At 44.7% G+C, this 18,479-nt stretch overlaps 1 protein-coding gene across 1 annotated transcript in view; it reads left to right on the top strand.

Annotated features, from left to right (window-relative positions):
- Positions 1-18,479, top strand: part of LOC135056943 (uncharacterized) — a 157,119-nt gene that overhangs the window by 70,742 nt on the left and 67,898 nt on the right. The window contains exon 5 of the mRNA XM_063962725.1: positions 7,265-9,020. Coding sequence (XP_063818795.1) covers positions 7,265-9,020 — 1,756 coding nt within the window. The remainder of the gene's footprint in view (positions 1-7,264; positions 9,021-18,479) is intronic.

The following is an 18,479-nucleotide window of genomic DNA, read 5'->3' as shown; positions in this document are numbered from 1 at the left end:
TATAAGAAAGTCTGAGGATAGGGATGTAATTCAGGAGTTTGCCACAAGAGGGAGATCTCGTCTCAACAATGGTATGGGAAAGTGTAGCTGGCTGTGAGTTTCTTCACAGTGTAAATGCACGGTGGCCAAAAGATTGGGGTCAGCAGATGCCCCCCTTATGAGTCTCCAACCAAACCTGCGGAGAAGTATGGCAGGGAGGCTAAGAGGCAGTCCAGTAATTGTCTGGGGTGGTGTGGGCCTGCTGCCCACAAGCAATATGGCGGCGCTGGTGTCACATACAGGGCCTCTGGGACCAGGTTATCTGATATGTTCCTGGAGTGGCCCGTAGCATTGGTGTCAGTGTGAGAGGATCCCCCAGGGCTCTGCGGCCTTCTGTGTCTGGGTATGAATAGGGACAGGGGGTATATAGGAGGGGAAAGGGTTAAAACGGGCTAATTATTATTATTATTATTTATTTTTTTTAATTTATTTTTTTATTTATTTATCTAATTTTTTTTTAATTCAGTGTAGCTCTAAGCCACTTCCCCCTGGTATTGCAGTGCAGTATTGCAGTCCCAGGGATCTCAGTCCCCTCCAGCAGCTCAGCAGTGAGCCTCCCAGCACCTCGAGTACAAGATGGCCGCCGGACGTCCTTCAGCGCCGCCCCGCGAGTCCTTTCTCCGGGTCCCCGTCGGGCAGGTATGCGCAGGGTGCAGCTGGTAGCAGGGAGGTACCGCTAGCCGCGGCCAGCGGCAGCCGGAAGAACGGAGCTCCGGGGGAGATCCGCGGCCCGGGCAGCGGGTCCTGGAGCCGTCCCCGGCCTGCAGCCTAACTCGAGGTCCCGGCTCCCCCAGGTCCCGCAGGCCGCAACCCGCAGGAGCAGTTAAAACTGCTCCCCGATTCCGCGGCACTGCAAGAGGCTCAGCAGGGGGTACAGGCAGGGTAATAGAGGAGGTGGGGTTGTCAAGGAGGCACAGGAGGGTGAGGATAAAGTAGTTTGGGCAATGGGTCCCAGGAGCTCTTGCCGGACACGTCTTTCTCCTTCTGCATCCAGACCACGCCCCCGAGGAATTGTATTTTAACGTTAGACCAAAGACCTCTGCAACTTTTCCTGTGTCTAAAGAGTCAAACTCCCTGGCCAGGAAAACATGATTAAACTCTGATAAGAAATGTAAAATTCCCCAGAGGTTTTTAACTACCTTTCCCTTCCCTGATGAGGACAGGAAGGTATGGGAAACCCCCCCGTCAGTCGATACGTCTGTGTCCAAACTGTCAAAGAAATTGGTACTGCCGGTGCCAGGGGCTATTTCCCTAAAAGAGCCAGCTAACCGTAAGATTGAGACCATGCTCAAGGCATTCTACACGGCAGCACGTCTGCTCAACGCCCCACGATTGTTTGTGGGTGGCTTTCCAGGGCAATTGTAAAATGGTCTGATAACGTTATTGACGGTTTAGACAATCTGCCCCAGGATGAGGTCATTACTCTGCTGCAACATATACAGGATGCTGCAAATTTTATGAGCAAGGCTATAAAGGAATTGTGTAAGATAAATGGCCGCACTATTGCTATGGCAGTTTCGGCGCATAGTGCTTTGTAATTACGTCAATGGTCAGCAGATGCTGATTCCAAAAAGGGTGTAGAAAATCTTCCCTTTACAGGTGATGCCTTATTTGGGGACAAATTAAATAAGTGGATCTCCCAAGCAATGGCGGTAAATCTGCCTATCTGCCGTCGGCTGCACCACCTGCTAAACTTTCTTACACCGGATCCTCCTTGCAGTCCTTTCGTGTGGCAAGATTCAGAAGCAGGAGCCGTGGGGTCTCCACCACTACCAGAGGATCTCGTGGTAAGTCCCGTAAACCTACACCTGCTGTCTCCCTGGACCAGACCACCAGATCCCCTGCCGCTAATCCTTCTGCATGATGGTTGGCCCCAGCAGCAATGCAATTTTCAGGTAGCTGCTCGCCTACAACACTTTGCCCACGTGTGGACGGAGTCCTGCCGGGATCCTTGGGCGAGGAACCTCATTTCCCAATGATACTGGCTGGAATTCCAAATACTCCCTCCTCACAGATTTTTCTAGTCGGGCTTACCAGCTTTACCTGCAGCAATAGTTACCTTGCAAGAAGCTATTCAAAAACTTCTGCAGACGGGGGTGGTGGTTCCAGTATCTCCTCCACTACGCAACAGGGGTTTTTACGCCAGTCTTTTTGTCGTTCCCAAACCAGACGGTTCGGTGTGCTCCATCTTGAACCTGAAGTCTCTCATCCTGTATCTGCGGGTGTTTAAATTCAAGATGGAATCCCTGCGGACGGTGGTGTCTTCCCAGGCCTATGGTGGACATTTAAGTATTGTGATGATTCTCTCAAAGGCTAAGAGAGACGCCTCCACTTCATCCGAGGAGGACATTTTCTGCAACACAGATGCACCAGACTGACCATGTAGCTTCCTTGCTTGAACCAGCTCTACATGCGAGAGCTCAGTATTGTCTACCTGGGCTTCTGCGACCTGCAGCATTTGGGCCTGCTGCACAGCGTCCACATTCCTCAATGCCCCTAGCTGCTCTTGGTACGTGGTGGCACTACTACACAAAGCCATCACAATATCCCACAATTTCACCACATGTGGCAATTATGGTAACAGATAATGCTCACATAGGTTTTCCTAAATCACCTTCCTGCAGTTTATTCAGGAAAGTCAGGATGGTACAATCAGCGTAAGGTGTGGTTGTAACAATCATCAACAAAAACAATATCCACCCTGCATCTAGCTAAACACTTTAGTCACCTCTCTGGTTGCCAACTAGTTCAGCATCTGTCTTTGCACCCCCATCACAGAATCGGCTATTTCTGATAATTCCCTACTACTAACTATCTAAACCATAAATTATTCACACCCATGTGCTCCACTTGTGAACCTGTGTTGTCTGCAGAGAAAGAGAAGTGTGAGGGATTAAACCCTGTCTGCAGCATGAACTGCTGGTGATATCACCGTACCTCAGTGTCTGCTCTGCATTCTGCCGGTGATATCCCCGTTCCTCAGTGTCGGCTCTGCATTCTGCCGGTGATATCCCCGTTCCTCATTGTCGGCTCTGCATTCTGCCGGTGATGTCCCCGTTCCTCAGTGTCGGCTCTGCATTCTGCAGGTGATGTCCCCGTTCCTCAGTGGGTGTAAGCCATGTGATTGGCTAAGAACAGTGATCTTCATCCCATAGCAAGTAGCATTTTCGCTAGCTGACAGAGTGCACGGGCTTGGGCAGTCACTGGCATTCCTCCTCCCTTCATTTTTAATATGGTGCCGGTTATCAGCCATTCAGAGCTCGTGGACCGGCAGTGGCGGCACCTGATTGGATGCCGGACCACGAGTTTTGATTGGCTCACTTACCGTCACCATATTTGAAATGCCCACCGCCACCGGAGACTCTGTCACCCTCACCGCAGCCGCTCTCCGGACTTCACAGGAGAGGCGCGCGCTGCACTCTCCTCCCCTTCCGCCCCTCATACAGGAGGAGCGACAGTAGAAGAAACCAGCAAGGGTTAGCACTGTGTGGGGCACTTTGTCGGACACTGCGGGGGGGGGGGGGGGGGGGCATTTTATCTGGCGCTGCCTGGGAAATTGTATCTGGCACTGGTGGGGGCATTGTATCTGGCACTGCTGAGGGTATTATTTGTGTATCTGTCACTGCTGGGGGCATTATTTGTGTATCTGGCACTGCTGGGGGCATTATTTGTGTATCTGGCACTGCTGAGGGGCATTATTTGTGTATCTGGCACTGCTGAGGGGCATTATTTGTGTATCTGGCACTACTGGGGACATTATTTGTGTATCTGTCACTGCTGGGGGAATAATTTGTGTATGTTGCACTGCTGAGGGGCATTATTTGTGTATGTTGCACTGCTGAGGGGCATTATTTATGTATCTGGCACTGCTGAGGGGCATTATTTGTGTATCTGGCACTGCTGAGGGGCATTATTTATGTATCTGGCACTGCTGAGGGGCATTATTTGTGTATCTGGCACTGCTGAGGGGCATTATTTATGTATCTGGCACTGCTGAGGGGCATTATTTGTGTATCTGGCACTGCTGGGGGGCATTATTTGTGTAGCTGGCACTGCTGGGGGCATTATTTGTGTATCTGGCACTACTGGGGGCATTATTTGTGTATCTGTCACTGCCACTGCTGGGGGCATTATTTGTGTATCTGTCACTGCTGGGGGGCATTATTTGTGTATATGGCACTGCTGGGGGGCATTATTTGTGTATCTGGCATTGCTGGGGGGCATTATCTCTGTGTCTGGCACTGCGGAGGGCATTATTTGTATATCTGGCACTGCTGAGGGGCATTATTTGTGTATCTGGCACTGCTGAGAGGCATTATTTGTATATCTGGCACTGCTGAGGGGCATTATTTGTGTATCTGGCACTACGGGGGGGGGGGCATTACTTGTACTTGTGAGGCCACACCCACTTTTGTGAGGCCACACCCTCTTTTGCAGGAACGCACGTGCATTGGGGGGAGAGGGCAGCTCCTTCAGAGGTTTTATTTTCCAAAAGTAGCTCACACCCCAATTAAGGTTGTAGACCACTGGCTTAGAACATAAAACAGCCACATTGTCAATGTTTTATCCAATCAGCAAACAAGTCCTATAAGCAGTGGCGTGCGGTGAGGTCATTGGCTGGTGAGGCACTGCAGCCATAATGATCCGCAAAGTCCGGCGATGAACCTTACCGCCACTTGTGATGTCATGGAAGTAGGCTGACAGTGCCTGCCTACTTCTATTTTTTTATTTAAACATTTATTTATTTTTTACAAATATTTGTTTTAGGTAGCCCTTGAGTTGAAATAGTTGGAAGATTTGGGATCAGAGTTAGGTACCCCTTTTTATACCTTACAGGAGACAGTACCCCAATTTACACGTCCCGTTTTTACACCTTACGGCAGACAGCGTCCCCGTTTTTTACACATTACGGCAGACAACATCCCGTTTTCACACCTTACGGCAGACAGCGTCCCCGTTTTTTACACATTACGGCAGACAGTGTCCCCGTTTTTTACACATTACGGCAGACAACGTCCCGTTTTTACACATTACGGCAGACAACGTCCCGTTTTTACACATTACAGGAGACAGTCCCCCTTTTTTACACATTACGGCAGACAGCGTCCCCTTTTTACACATTACGGCAGACAACGTCCCCTTTTTACACTTTACGGCAGACAACGTCCCCTTTTTTTACACATTACGGCAGACAACGTCCCCTTTTTTTACACATTACGGCAGACAACGTCCCGTTTTTACACCTTACGGCAGACAGCGTCCCCGTTTTTTACACATTACGGCAGACAGTGTCCCCATTTTTTACACATTACGGCAGACAGCGTCCCTGTTTTTTACACATTACGGCAGACAGCGTCCCCGATTTTTACACATTACGGCAGACAACGTCCCGTTTTTACACATTACGGCAGACAGCGTCCCCGTTTTTTACACATTACGGCAGACAGCGTCCCCGTTTTTTACACATTACGGCAGACAACGTCCCCTTTTTAACACATTACGGCAGACAACGTCCCGTTTTTACACATTACGGCAGACAGCGTCCACGTTTTTTACACATTACGGCAGACAGCGTCCCCGTTTTTTACACATTACGGCAGACAACGTCCCTGTTTTTTACACATTACGGCAGACAACGTCCCGTTTTTACACCTTACGGCAGACAGCGTCCCCGTTTTTTACACATTATGGCAGACAGTGTCCCCATTTTTTACACATTACGGCAGACAGCGTCCCTGTTTTTTACACATTACGGCAGACAGCGTCCCCGATTTTTACACATTACGGCAGACAACGTCCCGTTTTTACACATTACGGCAGACAGCGTCCCCGTTTTTTACACATTACGGCAGACAGCGTCCCCGTTTTTTACACATTACGGCAGACAACGTCCCCTTTTTTACACATTACGGCAGACAACGTCCCGTTTTTACACATTACGGCAGACAGCGTCCACGTTTTTTACACATTACGGCAGACAGCGTCCCCGTTTTTTACACATTACGGCAGACAACGTCCCGTTTTTACACATTACGGCAGACAGCGTCCCCGTTTTTTACACATTACGGCAGACAACGTCCCGTTTTTACACATTACGGCAGAGTGTCCCCGTTTTTTACACATTACGGCAGACAGCGTCCCCGTTTTTTACACATTACGGCAGACAGTGTCCCCATTTTTTACACATTACGGCAGACAGCGTCCTTGTTTTTTACACATTACGGCAGACAGCGTCCCCGTTTTTTACACATAACGGCAGACAGCGTCCTTGTTTTTTACACATTACGGCAGACAGCGTCCCCGTTTTTTACACATAACGGCAGACAGTGTCCCCATTTTTTACACATTACGGCAGACAGCGTCCCTGTTTTTTACACATTACGGCAGAAGTCCCCTTTTTTATTTTTCTTACACAATACAGTGAGAGAGTGAGAGTGAGTGAGTGAGAGTGTGTTACTCACCTTGGGGGGGCCACGATCCACCATCCACAGGACAGCTGCGGCGACGCTTCGGAGCCCCTTAGAGCAGAAGATAGCCGGCGGCAGCAGGAAGCTGCTCTCTGGGGCTGAGAAGGGACGGCGGCGGCGGGACTCACGGACGACGGCGGCGGAGGGACAAGGAGAAGGCGCGCCTCGCTCACACCCCTTGCAGTGCCGGGACAGAGACTTGCGCTCCGGGACAGCTCCCCTCCCGCTCTGCTGATTCCGGGCTGACGGGCAGCCAGCAGCTTCTTGCTCCACCGCTGCCACTGCTGGTCACTCTTACAGGGGCGTGCTATGGGTTGAAAGCACGCCCCTGTCGAAGCGGCACTTCCACTAAGTGCCGCTTCAGCTGCATTTTCTAATGGGCTTTTACTGCCCAATTCTTGGTCCTGCCTCCCCGCTTCCTTCCCTTTACACTGACAGCGGAAGGCACCGACAGCGGTGCCTCCTAAACTCATTTATAAAGAATATGTAGACCCCAAGATCATTAAAATAATATAAAGCCTAATGCATATACTTATGACACAGAATCTGTGTCATAAGTATTTCTTTTATATTATTTTAATGATTATGACAGGGGAGGCACTGCCTCCCCTGCCTCCCCTGACTGCACGTCCCTGCCTATAAGCTGTATATACATTTATAATGGTAACTCACCTTGAACTCACTAGTAATATGAACTTTGGGGCATTACCGTCTGCTACTCAATGTAACAGAAGATGTTTATTTCCATTCATTTACAGCAGGTGGATGCAGCTACTGGAATATCTCGGAAGGACATCTCATTTTGACTCCAGATTTTGACATCACACAAAGTTCTCTTCTCCAAAATATACAGCCAGTAATTCACATTTCCACTATATCATCTGATGCATATAATAATAACTATGACAAAATTTGTTCTGATACCTCTAATATTACTGCACATAGTACAGCTCACACAGGTGCTAAAATGTATTCATGCTTTGAGTGTGGGAAATGTTTTACAAAGAAATCACATCTTGTTATACATCAGAGAAGTCACACAGGTGAGAGGCCATTTCCATGTTCTGAGTGTGGGAAATGTTTTACAAAGAAATCACATCTTTTTAGACATCAGAGAAGTCACACAGGTGAGAAACCGTTTGCATGCTCTGAATGTGGGAAATGTTATACAGAGAAATCATCTCTTCTTATTCATCAGGGAAGTCACGCAACTGATAAAACATATACATGTTCTGAGTGTGGCAAAGGTTTTACACAGAAATCACAGCTTAGTAAACATCAGAGACGTCACACAGGTGAGAAACCATTTACATGCTCTGAGTGTGGGAAATGTTTTACACAGAAATCACATCTTTTTAGACATCAGAGAAGTCACACAGGTGAGAAACCGTTTGCATGCTCTGAATGTGGGAAATGGTTTTCACAAGAACAACAGCTTATTTCCCATCAAAGACGTCACACAGGTGAGAGACCATTTACATGCTCTGAATGTGGGAAATGTTTTATTTACGAATCACTTCTTGTTACACATCAGAGATGTCACACTGGTGAGAAACCATTTTCATGTCCTGAGTGTGGAAAATGTTTTACACGGACATCGCATCTTATTAGACATCAGAGATGTCACACTGGTGAGAGGCCATTTTCGTGCTCTGACTGTGGAAAATGTTTTACACGAAAAACCGCTCTTGTTGCACATCAGAGAATTCACACCGGTGAGAAACCATTTCCGTGCTCTGAGTGTGGAAAATGTTTTAAGATGAAAGCAGATCTTATTACACATCAGAAACGTCACAGCAGTGAGAAACCATTTCTATGTTTTGAGTGTGGGAAATGTTTTAAACTGAAATCAAAACTTGTTGCACATGAGCGAAATCACACTGGTGAGAAACCATTTCTATGTGCCGAGTGTGGGAAATGTTTTACACTGAAATCAGAACTTGTTGTACATGAGAGAAGTCACACAGGTGAGAAACCATTTCTATGTCCTGATTGTGGGAAATGTTTTACACTGAAATCAGGTCTTTTTGCACATCAGAGAAGTCACACTGGTGAGAAACCGTTCCTATGTCCTGATTGTGGGAAATGTTTTACACTGAAATCAGGTCTTGTTGCACATCAGAGAAGTCACAGTGGTGAGAAACCATTTCTATGTCTTGAGTGTGGGAAATATTTTGCAAAGAAAGCACGTCTTGTTAGACATCGGAGAAGTCACACAGGTGAGAGGCCATTTTCATGCTCTGAGTGTGGGAAATGTTTTACACGAAAATCAGGTCTTGTTACACATCAGAGAATTCACACCGGTGAGAAACCATTTCCATGCTCTGAGTGTGGAAAATGTTTTAAGCAGAATTCAGAACTTGTTAGGCATCAGAGAAATCATACAGGAGAGAGGCCATTTATGTGTTCCGAGTGTGGGAAAAGTTATACTTTGAAATCACATCTTATTAGACATGAGGGACTTCACACCAGAGCAAAACCATTTCTATGTACTGAGACTGAGAGTGAGAGTGAGTATTCACAGGAATAACACCTTACTCGCCACCAGAGAACTCACACAGGTGAGAAACCATTTTCATGTTCTGAGTGTGGGAAATGTTTTACACGGAAATCAGATGTTGTTATACATCTGAGAGATCACATGGGTGAAAAAAAACATTTCCCTAAGCTAATATACGTGACTGAGCTACAGTAATATTAAATTAAATGAACAATATAAACATCAGAAAAAGTCTTTCACCGCCTTAATGAAGGAGAATGATTCTTGCTGGAAAGTGGGTTTTTATAAAAAAAAGGCACTTAATCTGTGAACGCTGGCTACTTACATGATTTCTAGTTTCATTGGAGTTCCAATTGTTTGGACCCCTGTAACCCATTCTGACTTCATATCTATTACTGGTATAGTCCCTGGAGTTTCACTGTTATGGGTTGCAAAGTTCCAGTAATATGCTTCATGAATGTGCAAAAATACAGTTGTTAAGGAACTTCAGCACTATGTGTGTAAGACCCCTAGAGCCAGTGAGAGGATCTTCCGCCAATAATAGCCGCTCCTCTTCCCATAGAGCTGTGTGCAATCACCTGTACTTGCCTGGACTTAAACCTCTAGCAGTAGGGGCTCACACAATAGGCTGGAGACCACAAGGTAATAACCTGGAGTGTAGCAGCTGGCAAGGCAAGAGTTAATTTTAAGTAGAGTAGACAACAATGGTAACTGCAGACAGACTTTGACAAAATATGCCGACTGAAGACTACTGGACTGGAATTGTAGAGGATTAACACCAAGACAATGGTTACTGGAGTCGTAAGGTGTTAGTTGCAGTGAACCAGCCAGGTTGATGGTTAACTGCTGGAAACAATCAGGTGCTGGGTGTGTACTGGGATTTGAAGCAGAGTGCTGACAGCATGAACCTAGCTGCAGGGAGACTTGCTGGATGAACTGTCTGACTAGGCCGCAGTCTGCTGTAATAGACAGGATAACGACACAGTGACTAAGCTACGACTTGAGTACAGGTTTAGACGTTCTGTAAATACTGTAATTAGCCGCAGACTTGTGGGTACAGGCACAGCTGGGGTGAATGTACTTTGTTGTTGGCAACCACAGACACACAGGCTGGATGTGCACAGAAACAGAGCTAGCACATTCACAGAGACTTGGCAGGAGCCTGGACAGAGGAACAGAAACAACACAATGACGGGTACAGAGCAGAATCCAACTGGGCATGGGTGCAGGACTGGCAGGGACAGCACACTGAGGAATGAGGCAGGGTACAAGGATATGGGAACACATTGGCAGGGAACCAGGACACAGGTACAGACAAGGACACTGGGAACTGTACAGGGTACAGCGATTTCATGACAAGTTCACTAGCATCAGGAACTAGGGAATATCACCGGCAGGCAGGAACTGACTAGAATCCCTAATAAAAGGGAGACAGCCCAATCATAGGAGTCATCAGGCTGAGGTCAGGTAACGCATTGCCAAACTGGTGAGCTGCTGCATGTAGCAGACAGCAACCTAGTTGCTAGGAGACAGCCGGAATACAAACAGGAAAGAGTCACAACAACAGTGCAAATAAAAAAAAAATAATAATTCCAGGAAGAATCATTCTTCCACATCAAGGCTATATAAGACCTTTGCTGAAATTTATCTGTGGAGTTGTGGCAGCGGATTTTTATGAACTTTTTCGACATTTATTATCATTTAGATTTTTATATATTGACCACCTTTTGCTGATTTAGAGATACCGTAATACTTTATGGAGGGCAATTCAAATATTCAATCATACAGTATATTAAGTTAGATTAGGCCATTCTTAGCAATAATAAGACTACATTATTCTATAGCATTCTAATGAATATTCTCGACAATGGGCTTTATTTATTTATTTATTAACAGTTTCTTATATAGCGCAGCATATTCCGTTGCGCTTTACAATTAATATTCCGTTGCGCTTTACAACGGAATATTAATTGTAATTGGGACTGGCGCTTCAGATATAATGAGAAACTGGGACACTATACATTGTTTGGTTATACTTTCTAATCAGCCCCTTCAGTGTTAAGGAAGAGTGGGACTTGTCCTCAACATATATATCAAAAGTGTTGATGACAAGACCCAATCCTCAGCACTGTAGGAGATTAAAGAGGGGATGAAAATTACCTTACTGCTGGTGGTGGCCAATGGAGAAGGAAGGGCATGATGACCTCACACTGCAGTACCCATTGACATCAGGCTCCACCTTTTAAGAGTCTGAAAATGGGTGGAGGGCATTAAACATGGGCAATCTTCCTCATCCTGGCACCTAAATATTCCTGGGTAACTTCTTTAGAAAGAAGGGAGTCATCTTTTTCAAATTATTTGTTTACTTTAGAAGTTGTCATTTGATCAGTGTGTTCACCAGTCAGTAAGCTTCTATGCTGTAGAAATCATGAACTAAAGGGATGGAGAAGGATCTCTCCCATCCTGACTTCAATAAATTCAAAGACACTTGAATTGGGGTGGGCATTAAATGTGCTTGTTCTCCCCCATCCTGGTATATGCATACTCACTGTCAGTAACTATGCCCACTTAGTACTTATTGTCTGGTGATGCCAATATCACCCCATCCTGACATCAATAAATGTTCCTCTCATTCCATGTTAGGTTGTCTACTTTCCAAAATGGTGTTTCTTGTTGGGGTACATAATTGTTCTTGCAAATTCTATGTATTTCATTCAAACTAATAAAAATATGCATTATCATGTTCGAGTGCCGATTTTATTATGGAAAACTACATGAATAATCCGTTTTTTTCCTATTCTGGAAATTATTAGGGAGAAGAAAGGAGAGTCTGTGAAGTAGAAAGAAGGAAGGGTGAGGTTCTTGTGAGTAGAGGGGAGGAAGCTTGAGATTATGATTGGTGTAGGTGGAAGAGTACAGGTCTCGTGAGCAGAGTAGGAAATTAGTATTGGATTGGTGTAGGTGGAAGAGTAAAGGTCTGGTTAGCAGAGGAGGAAATGAGGGTATGATTGGTTTAGGTGGAAGAGTAAAGGTCTGGTGAGCAGAGGAGGAAATTATATGATTGGTTTAGGTGGAAGTGTAAAGGTCTCGTAAGCAGAGGAGGAAATGAGGATATGATTGGAGTAGGTGGAAGAGTAAAGGTCTGGTGAGCAGAGGAGGAAATGAGGGTATGATTGGAGTAGGTGGAAGAGTAAAGGTCTGGTGAGCAGGAGGAAATGAGGATATGATTGGTGTAGGTGGAAGAGTAAAGGTCTGGTGAGCAGAGAAGGAAATGAGGGTATGATTGGAGTAGGTGGAAGAGTAAAGGTCGTGAGCAGAGGAGGAAATGAGGATATGATTGGTTTAGGTTGAAGAGTAAAGTTCTGGTGAGCAGAGGAGGAAATGAGGGTATGATTGGTGGAAGTGTGAAGGTCTGGTAAACAAAGGAGGAAATGAGGATATGATTGGAGTAGGTGGAAGTGTAAAGGTCTTGTAAGCAAAGGAGGAAATTATATGATTGGAGTAGGTGGAAGAGTAAAGTTCTAGTGAGCAGAGGAGGGAATGAGGATATGATTGGTATAGGTAGAAGAGTAAAGGTCTGGTGAGCAGAGGAGGCAATACGGGTGTGATTGGTGTAGGTGGAAGAGTAAAGGTCTGGTGAGCAGAGGAGGAAATGAGGATATAATTCGTGTAGGTGGAAGAGTGAAGGTATTGTGAGCAGAGGAGGAAATGAGGGTATGATTGGAGTAGGTGGAAGGGTGAAGGTTTTGTGAGCAGATAAAAAAGCTTTAGGGTATGATTGGTGTAGGCTTAAAGGTGAAGATTTGATGAGAAGATAAGAGAGTGAATGTTTTATGAGCAGATAAGGAAGCTTGAGATTGTGATTGGTGTATGTTGAAAGGTGAAGATCTGATGAGACGATAAGAGGAAAGTTGAAGGTCTGATTGGTAGAAACACAAACTTGGTATCTGCACACTCTTACAATATTACAATATCATGGGTATGTGTAATTCATCAACCTATACCCACTTAATGGAAACCCCATTTCCCCAATAATTAATGATATTATTATATAAGGGGGTGCTGTCAACTGCAGTGTATATGAACAAGAATTTGGGAGAAAAAACAAGAAGAAATCTGCACTGTTGACGCACTGGACAGAATGAATAAATCATAAAATATAACCTTTATTAAGTATGTTTTAAAATTGGATAAATATTAATATTATTATCCCAAACTGCAGTGAAACATAAAGGTTAAAATCACAGAACTAACATACATGTGCATAAGAAGAATAAAGAGATGTGAAAAAAAGGTTTAAAAAGCGTGTCCGTGTGTGATTATTTTTGAAGGCACAACCCTGGCGGGGTTGTTTATATAGATATATATGTTGCTAATAATCACTTTCTAGCGTAATGTTATTAAATAGCTGTTAGTATCTATGTCGTCAGGTACCACTGGGTCGTATCCTATATACTCCCTTCACTCAATAGGGGTTACCTCCCGGGAAGCCATCCCCATTGGCGAATTTGTGGGGGTGATTGAGTATAACCGGTAAGCTAACCTCCAATTTGTGGGGTGCTTGGGTAGATGGGGATCACTTATTTCTCTGTGTCCCCTAAGACTATATTCCTAAATTCAGTACCACAGGGGGATAGCTTTCTATATCGGATAAGGAATCACTTGATAGGGAAATCTCTATGCATCATGGAAAGATCATATTTATTAATATCCAAACGAAAAAAATGATGAATAGCTTTAATTTAGCTGTTTAGATATAGTTAATTGGCGAGATATACCAACAGGTGCGGTTGCCTTAAGGAATATGGCAATTCCAATATAAATAGCAGCCCTCCTTCATATAATCAGCCAGATCTTATTAAATCTGGTCCAGATATAGCCGTTCAGATATAATATACTTGCTCCCTGACGAAGCTGCCATAGATGCAGTGAAACACGCGTGTAGGGCACGGCGTGTCCGCGTGTATTTGACTCATGTGAAATGTTATAAAACAAAAATATATGATTATGATGTTAGCTGTAAGTCTCCACTAATAGGGAATAGAAGCTGAGCTATAAGAAAGGAATACACTAGATATGATGTCACTTAGCAATTACAATGTCTAAAGTGCATACAGATAGCTACTAATAACTCTTGATAAGAAAGTATATCAGTGTGGGTATATTTATATGATAGCAACATATATATCTATATAAACAACCCCGCCAGGGTTGTGCCTTCAAAAATAATCACACACGGACACCCTTTTTAAACCTTTTTTTCACATCTCTTTATTCTTCTTATGCACATGTATGTTAGTTCTGTGATTTTAACCTTTATGTTTCACTGCAGTTTGGGATATAACAAAGCTAAATATTTATCTTGTTAAAAACACGTTAAAGGTTAAAGAACACTGTACGCTGTTTGCTTAAGAAGTACCGTAATGGTACGCTATCTACGTAGCGATCGCTCAGCCGTAGGCGAGACGCTCAAGCGTCACGTTCGCTCACGGCCCAGTGATCACAGGACACGTTATTGGTTATGTCTAGGGTAATGATTCGCTATGGCGTAGCTTACGCTCGAGACCACGAGGAGGTCACCAGCGATGCAGACGCTCACAACACTATACCTTTATATTTAAACCTTTTAACAATGTAATGCGCTATATACCTTAATGTGAATACAGGGTGTAAGTGCAACCTTGTGTAACCTGACTAACTACAAAGCTGATTGAGCGTCACCGACGCTCAAGTGAACACTTAACACAATAGAAAATACACAGATACTGGATTAGGGTTCCAAAGCCTATTATCTGTATTATATCTAGTATACTTGTAAAAGAGTAACACAGTACAAATGATACACTACAATATAACAAAGACTTCCTAACCAAACACCTAACTAAGGGATAAACTACAATACTATCCTGATCTAATACAATACAATACAATACAATACAATACTATAAAAGTTTTAGTCTAGGGGAGATATGAGAGAAAGGAGAAGGGAGAGAGAGAGAGAGAGAGAGAGAGAGAGAGATGAGAGAAATTGGCTCACAGAAAAACAATGATTACGTTAAATAAGAGACAACATGGTTGCAGATAAAACTACATATGTGAGAGACAATCGCTGCGCAGTTAGTCAATGCTGAATACAGCATGGGATGGAAGCTAGACTCCATTTTGAGAAACCTCCACTTGATTCCAAAGACCACACCACATGCCTGAAAGGGGGAGGGGAAGACATCCAGCAGCAGCCATTTTAGATTTGCAGGTCCAAACACATGGCACCACAATCACATAGCAGAAAACACAAGACTCCATTTTACTCCAAAATGTCCAAGCCTCAAAACAATGCATATGTTCTGATTTTACAATTCCAAACCATCTAAAACACCTTTCACAATGTAATCCAACTTCCTAGAACCATCTCATAATTTCACATTCCAAATCACCTTTCACAATGTAATCCAACTTCCTAGAACCATCTTATAATTTCACATTCCAAATCACCTTTCACAATGTAATCCAACTTCCTAGAACCATCTTATATTTTCACATTCCAAATCACCTTTCACAATGTAATCCAACTTCCTAGAACCATCTTATAATTTCACATTCCAAATCACCTTTCACAATGTAATTAACACAAACGTAACTGCATGGTGGTATTTATGATTAACAAGATATATAGTATAACTAACCAGCACAATCTATTTTAAATCTCCTTAGGCAAACAAATACCACAAACATTATGCCACAGATTGTACACTGTTCCAATCATCACAGACTCCGCAGAGCATCCACAAACACCCAACAATCACACAACCAAGCTACAACATCCTATTTAAACCAGAAAGCAATCTGTCTATATTCCCTTATCTAGCCATGTGGATTCAATACTTAGCCTTTGGTGCCTGGTCAGTCCTGGGGATGTAGCCTCCATGCTGCTGGGTGCCAGGTATCTGTGTGTGTCTGTGTAGCTACCTTACATCTGTGTCTCTCTGAGGCCACACCTGACCACTACCTTCCTGTTTGACCAGTCCCTGGGGGAGGGGTCTTTCTTTCCTTGTATATGCTAATCAGGTTCAGACCTGAAAACTTAGTTGATCATCCATTGTTCCCAACAAAGCTGATCTTAACTTTTATACATATAATCATATCTATCCGCTGCAATGTCCCACGACAACACTATAGGTCTCAAACTAAACCACACCTTATTCTGCTTGCTTCAATACCAAACATGATGTGTTTATCTGGTTCGGTTCTAATGATACACGTCCATGACAATAATTCATTAGCTAATTTTAAATCTCAATAATGTCTGGTGTTTGCTGTGCTCGCTGCGCATATTTGCAAGTATAGCGGCTTATATGTGTGCAGTTTATATGGTCTCTCTATGTAATATTTTTGACTTTGACAGATAATAATATTAATATTTATCCAATTTTAATACATACTTAATAAAGGTTATATTTTATGATTCATTCATTCTGTCCAGTGCGTCAACAGTGCAGATTTCTTCTTGTTTTTTCTCCCAAATTCTGATTGGTAGAAAGAAGGGCCCTATGAGCAGACAGGAGCCTGATTGGTGGAGAGGAGGGGTTAAGGTACTGTTTGGGGAGGGAATAATAGATTTGTTTCTGAAAAGTAGGGAGGATGTATGGTGATTTAATATATATTTCTCTTACGTCCTAGATGATGCTGGGGACTCCGTAAGGACCATGGGGAATAGACGGGCTCCGCAGGAGACATGGGCACTAAAAAAGAACTTTAGGTATGGGTGTGCACTGGCTCCTCCCTCTATGCCCCTCCTCCAGACCTCAGTTTAATACTGTGCCCAGAGGAGACTGGGTGCACTACAGGGAGTTCTCCTGAGCTTCCTGAAAGAAAGTATTTTGTTAGGTTTTTTATTTTCAGGGAGACCTGCTGGCAACAGGCTCCCTGCACCGTGGGACTGAGGAGCGAGAAGCAGACCTACTTAAGAGCTAGGCTTTGCTTCTTAGGCTACTGGACACCATTAGCTCCAGAGGGAATCAGAACGCAGGTCTCGCCTAGCAGTTCGTCCCGGAGCCGTGCCGCTGACCTCCTCGCAGAGCCGGAAGATAGAAGCCGGGTGAGTATAGGAAGACAGAAGACTTCAGAGGCGGCAGAAGACTTCAGAGCTTCACTGAGGTAACGTGCAGCGGTAACGCGCAGCGCCATTGCTCCCACACAGAACACACTGTTGGGTGCAGGGGGGGGGGGGGGGCGCCCTGGGCAGCAATGTATACCTCTAGGACTGGCTATAAATATATATGCACTTTTTTGTGTTATTTACAGTGAATCCCCGCCAGTTTTAAAAGTGCGGGACCGAAGCCCGCCACTGAAGGAGCGGGGCTTCTCCCTCAGCACTCACCAGCGCCATTTTCTCCACAGCACACGCTAAGAAGCTGGCTCCCCGGACTCTCCCCTGCTGATCACCGGTGACAGAGGGTTTTAAAGAAGGGGGGGCACATAATTTGGCGCAGTACATATATAAAGGAGCGCTGTATCTGGGTAATTTTTTTCCCCATGGTTATTGGCGCTGGGTGTGTGCTGGCATACTCTCTGTCTCTCCAAAGGGCCTTGTGGGGGAACTGTCTCCAGATTAGAGCTTTCTCTGAGTGTGTGGTGTGTCGGTACGTGCTTGTCGGCATGTCTGAAGCGGAAGGCTCTCCTAGGGATGAGGTGGAGCGCATGGGTGTGGTGTCTCCGTCGGCAACGCCGACACATGACTGTATGGATATGTGGAATATTTTAAATGCAAATGTGAATTTATTGCACAAACGTTTGGACAAAGCAGAGTCCAGGGAATGTACAGAGGGTCATGCCCTGCCTTTCCCTATGTCACAGGGGCCTTCTGGGTCTCAAAAATGCCCACTTTCTCCGGTAGTTGACACAGATACTGACACGGATTCTGAATCCAGTGTCTATTATGATGACGCGAGGTTGCAGCCAAAATTGGCAAAGAGTATTCATTATATGATTATTGCTATAAAGGATGTGCTGCATATTATAGATGACCCCGCTGTACCTAATCCAAAGATCCACATGTTTAAAGAAAAGAAGCCTGAGGTTACTTTTCCACCTTCTTTTGAATTAAATGAGTTATTTGAAAGTGCTTGGGAAACTCCAGACAAGAAACTGCAGATTCCCAAAAGGATTCTTATGGCGTATCCTTTCCCGATCAAGGACAGGATATGGTGGGAATCCCCCCCAAGGGTGGACAAAGCGTTGACGCACCATTCCAAAAAGGTGGTGCTGCCGTCTCAGGATACCGCAACCCTCAAGGATCCTGCTGATCGCAAGCAGGAGACTACCTTGAAGTCAATTTACACACATACTGGTACATTACTCAGGCCGGCAATAGCGTCGGCTTGGGTTTGTAGCACTGTAATAGCGTGGACCGATACCTTATCTGCTGATATGGATACGATGGATAAGGAAACTTTTATTGACCCTCGCCATATTAA

This window comes from Pseudophryne corroboree, chromosome 3, assembly GCF_028390025.1.
Source record: "Pseudophryne corroboree isolate aPseCor3 chromosome 3, aPseCor3.hap2, whole genome shotgun sequence".
Classification (NCBI taxonomy): domain Eukaryota; kingdom Metazoa; phylum Chordata; class Amphibia; order Anura; family Myobatrachidae; genus Pseudophryne; species Pseudophryne corroboree.
Note: the sequence above shows the minus strand (reverse complement) of the source record. Positions and strands in the feature narration are given on the sequence as shown.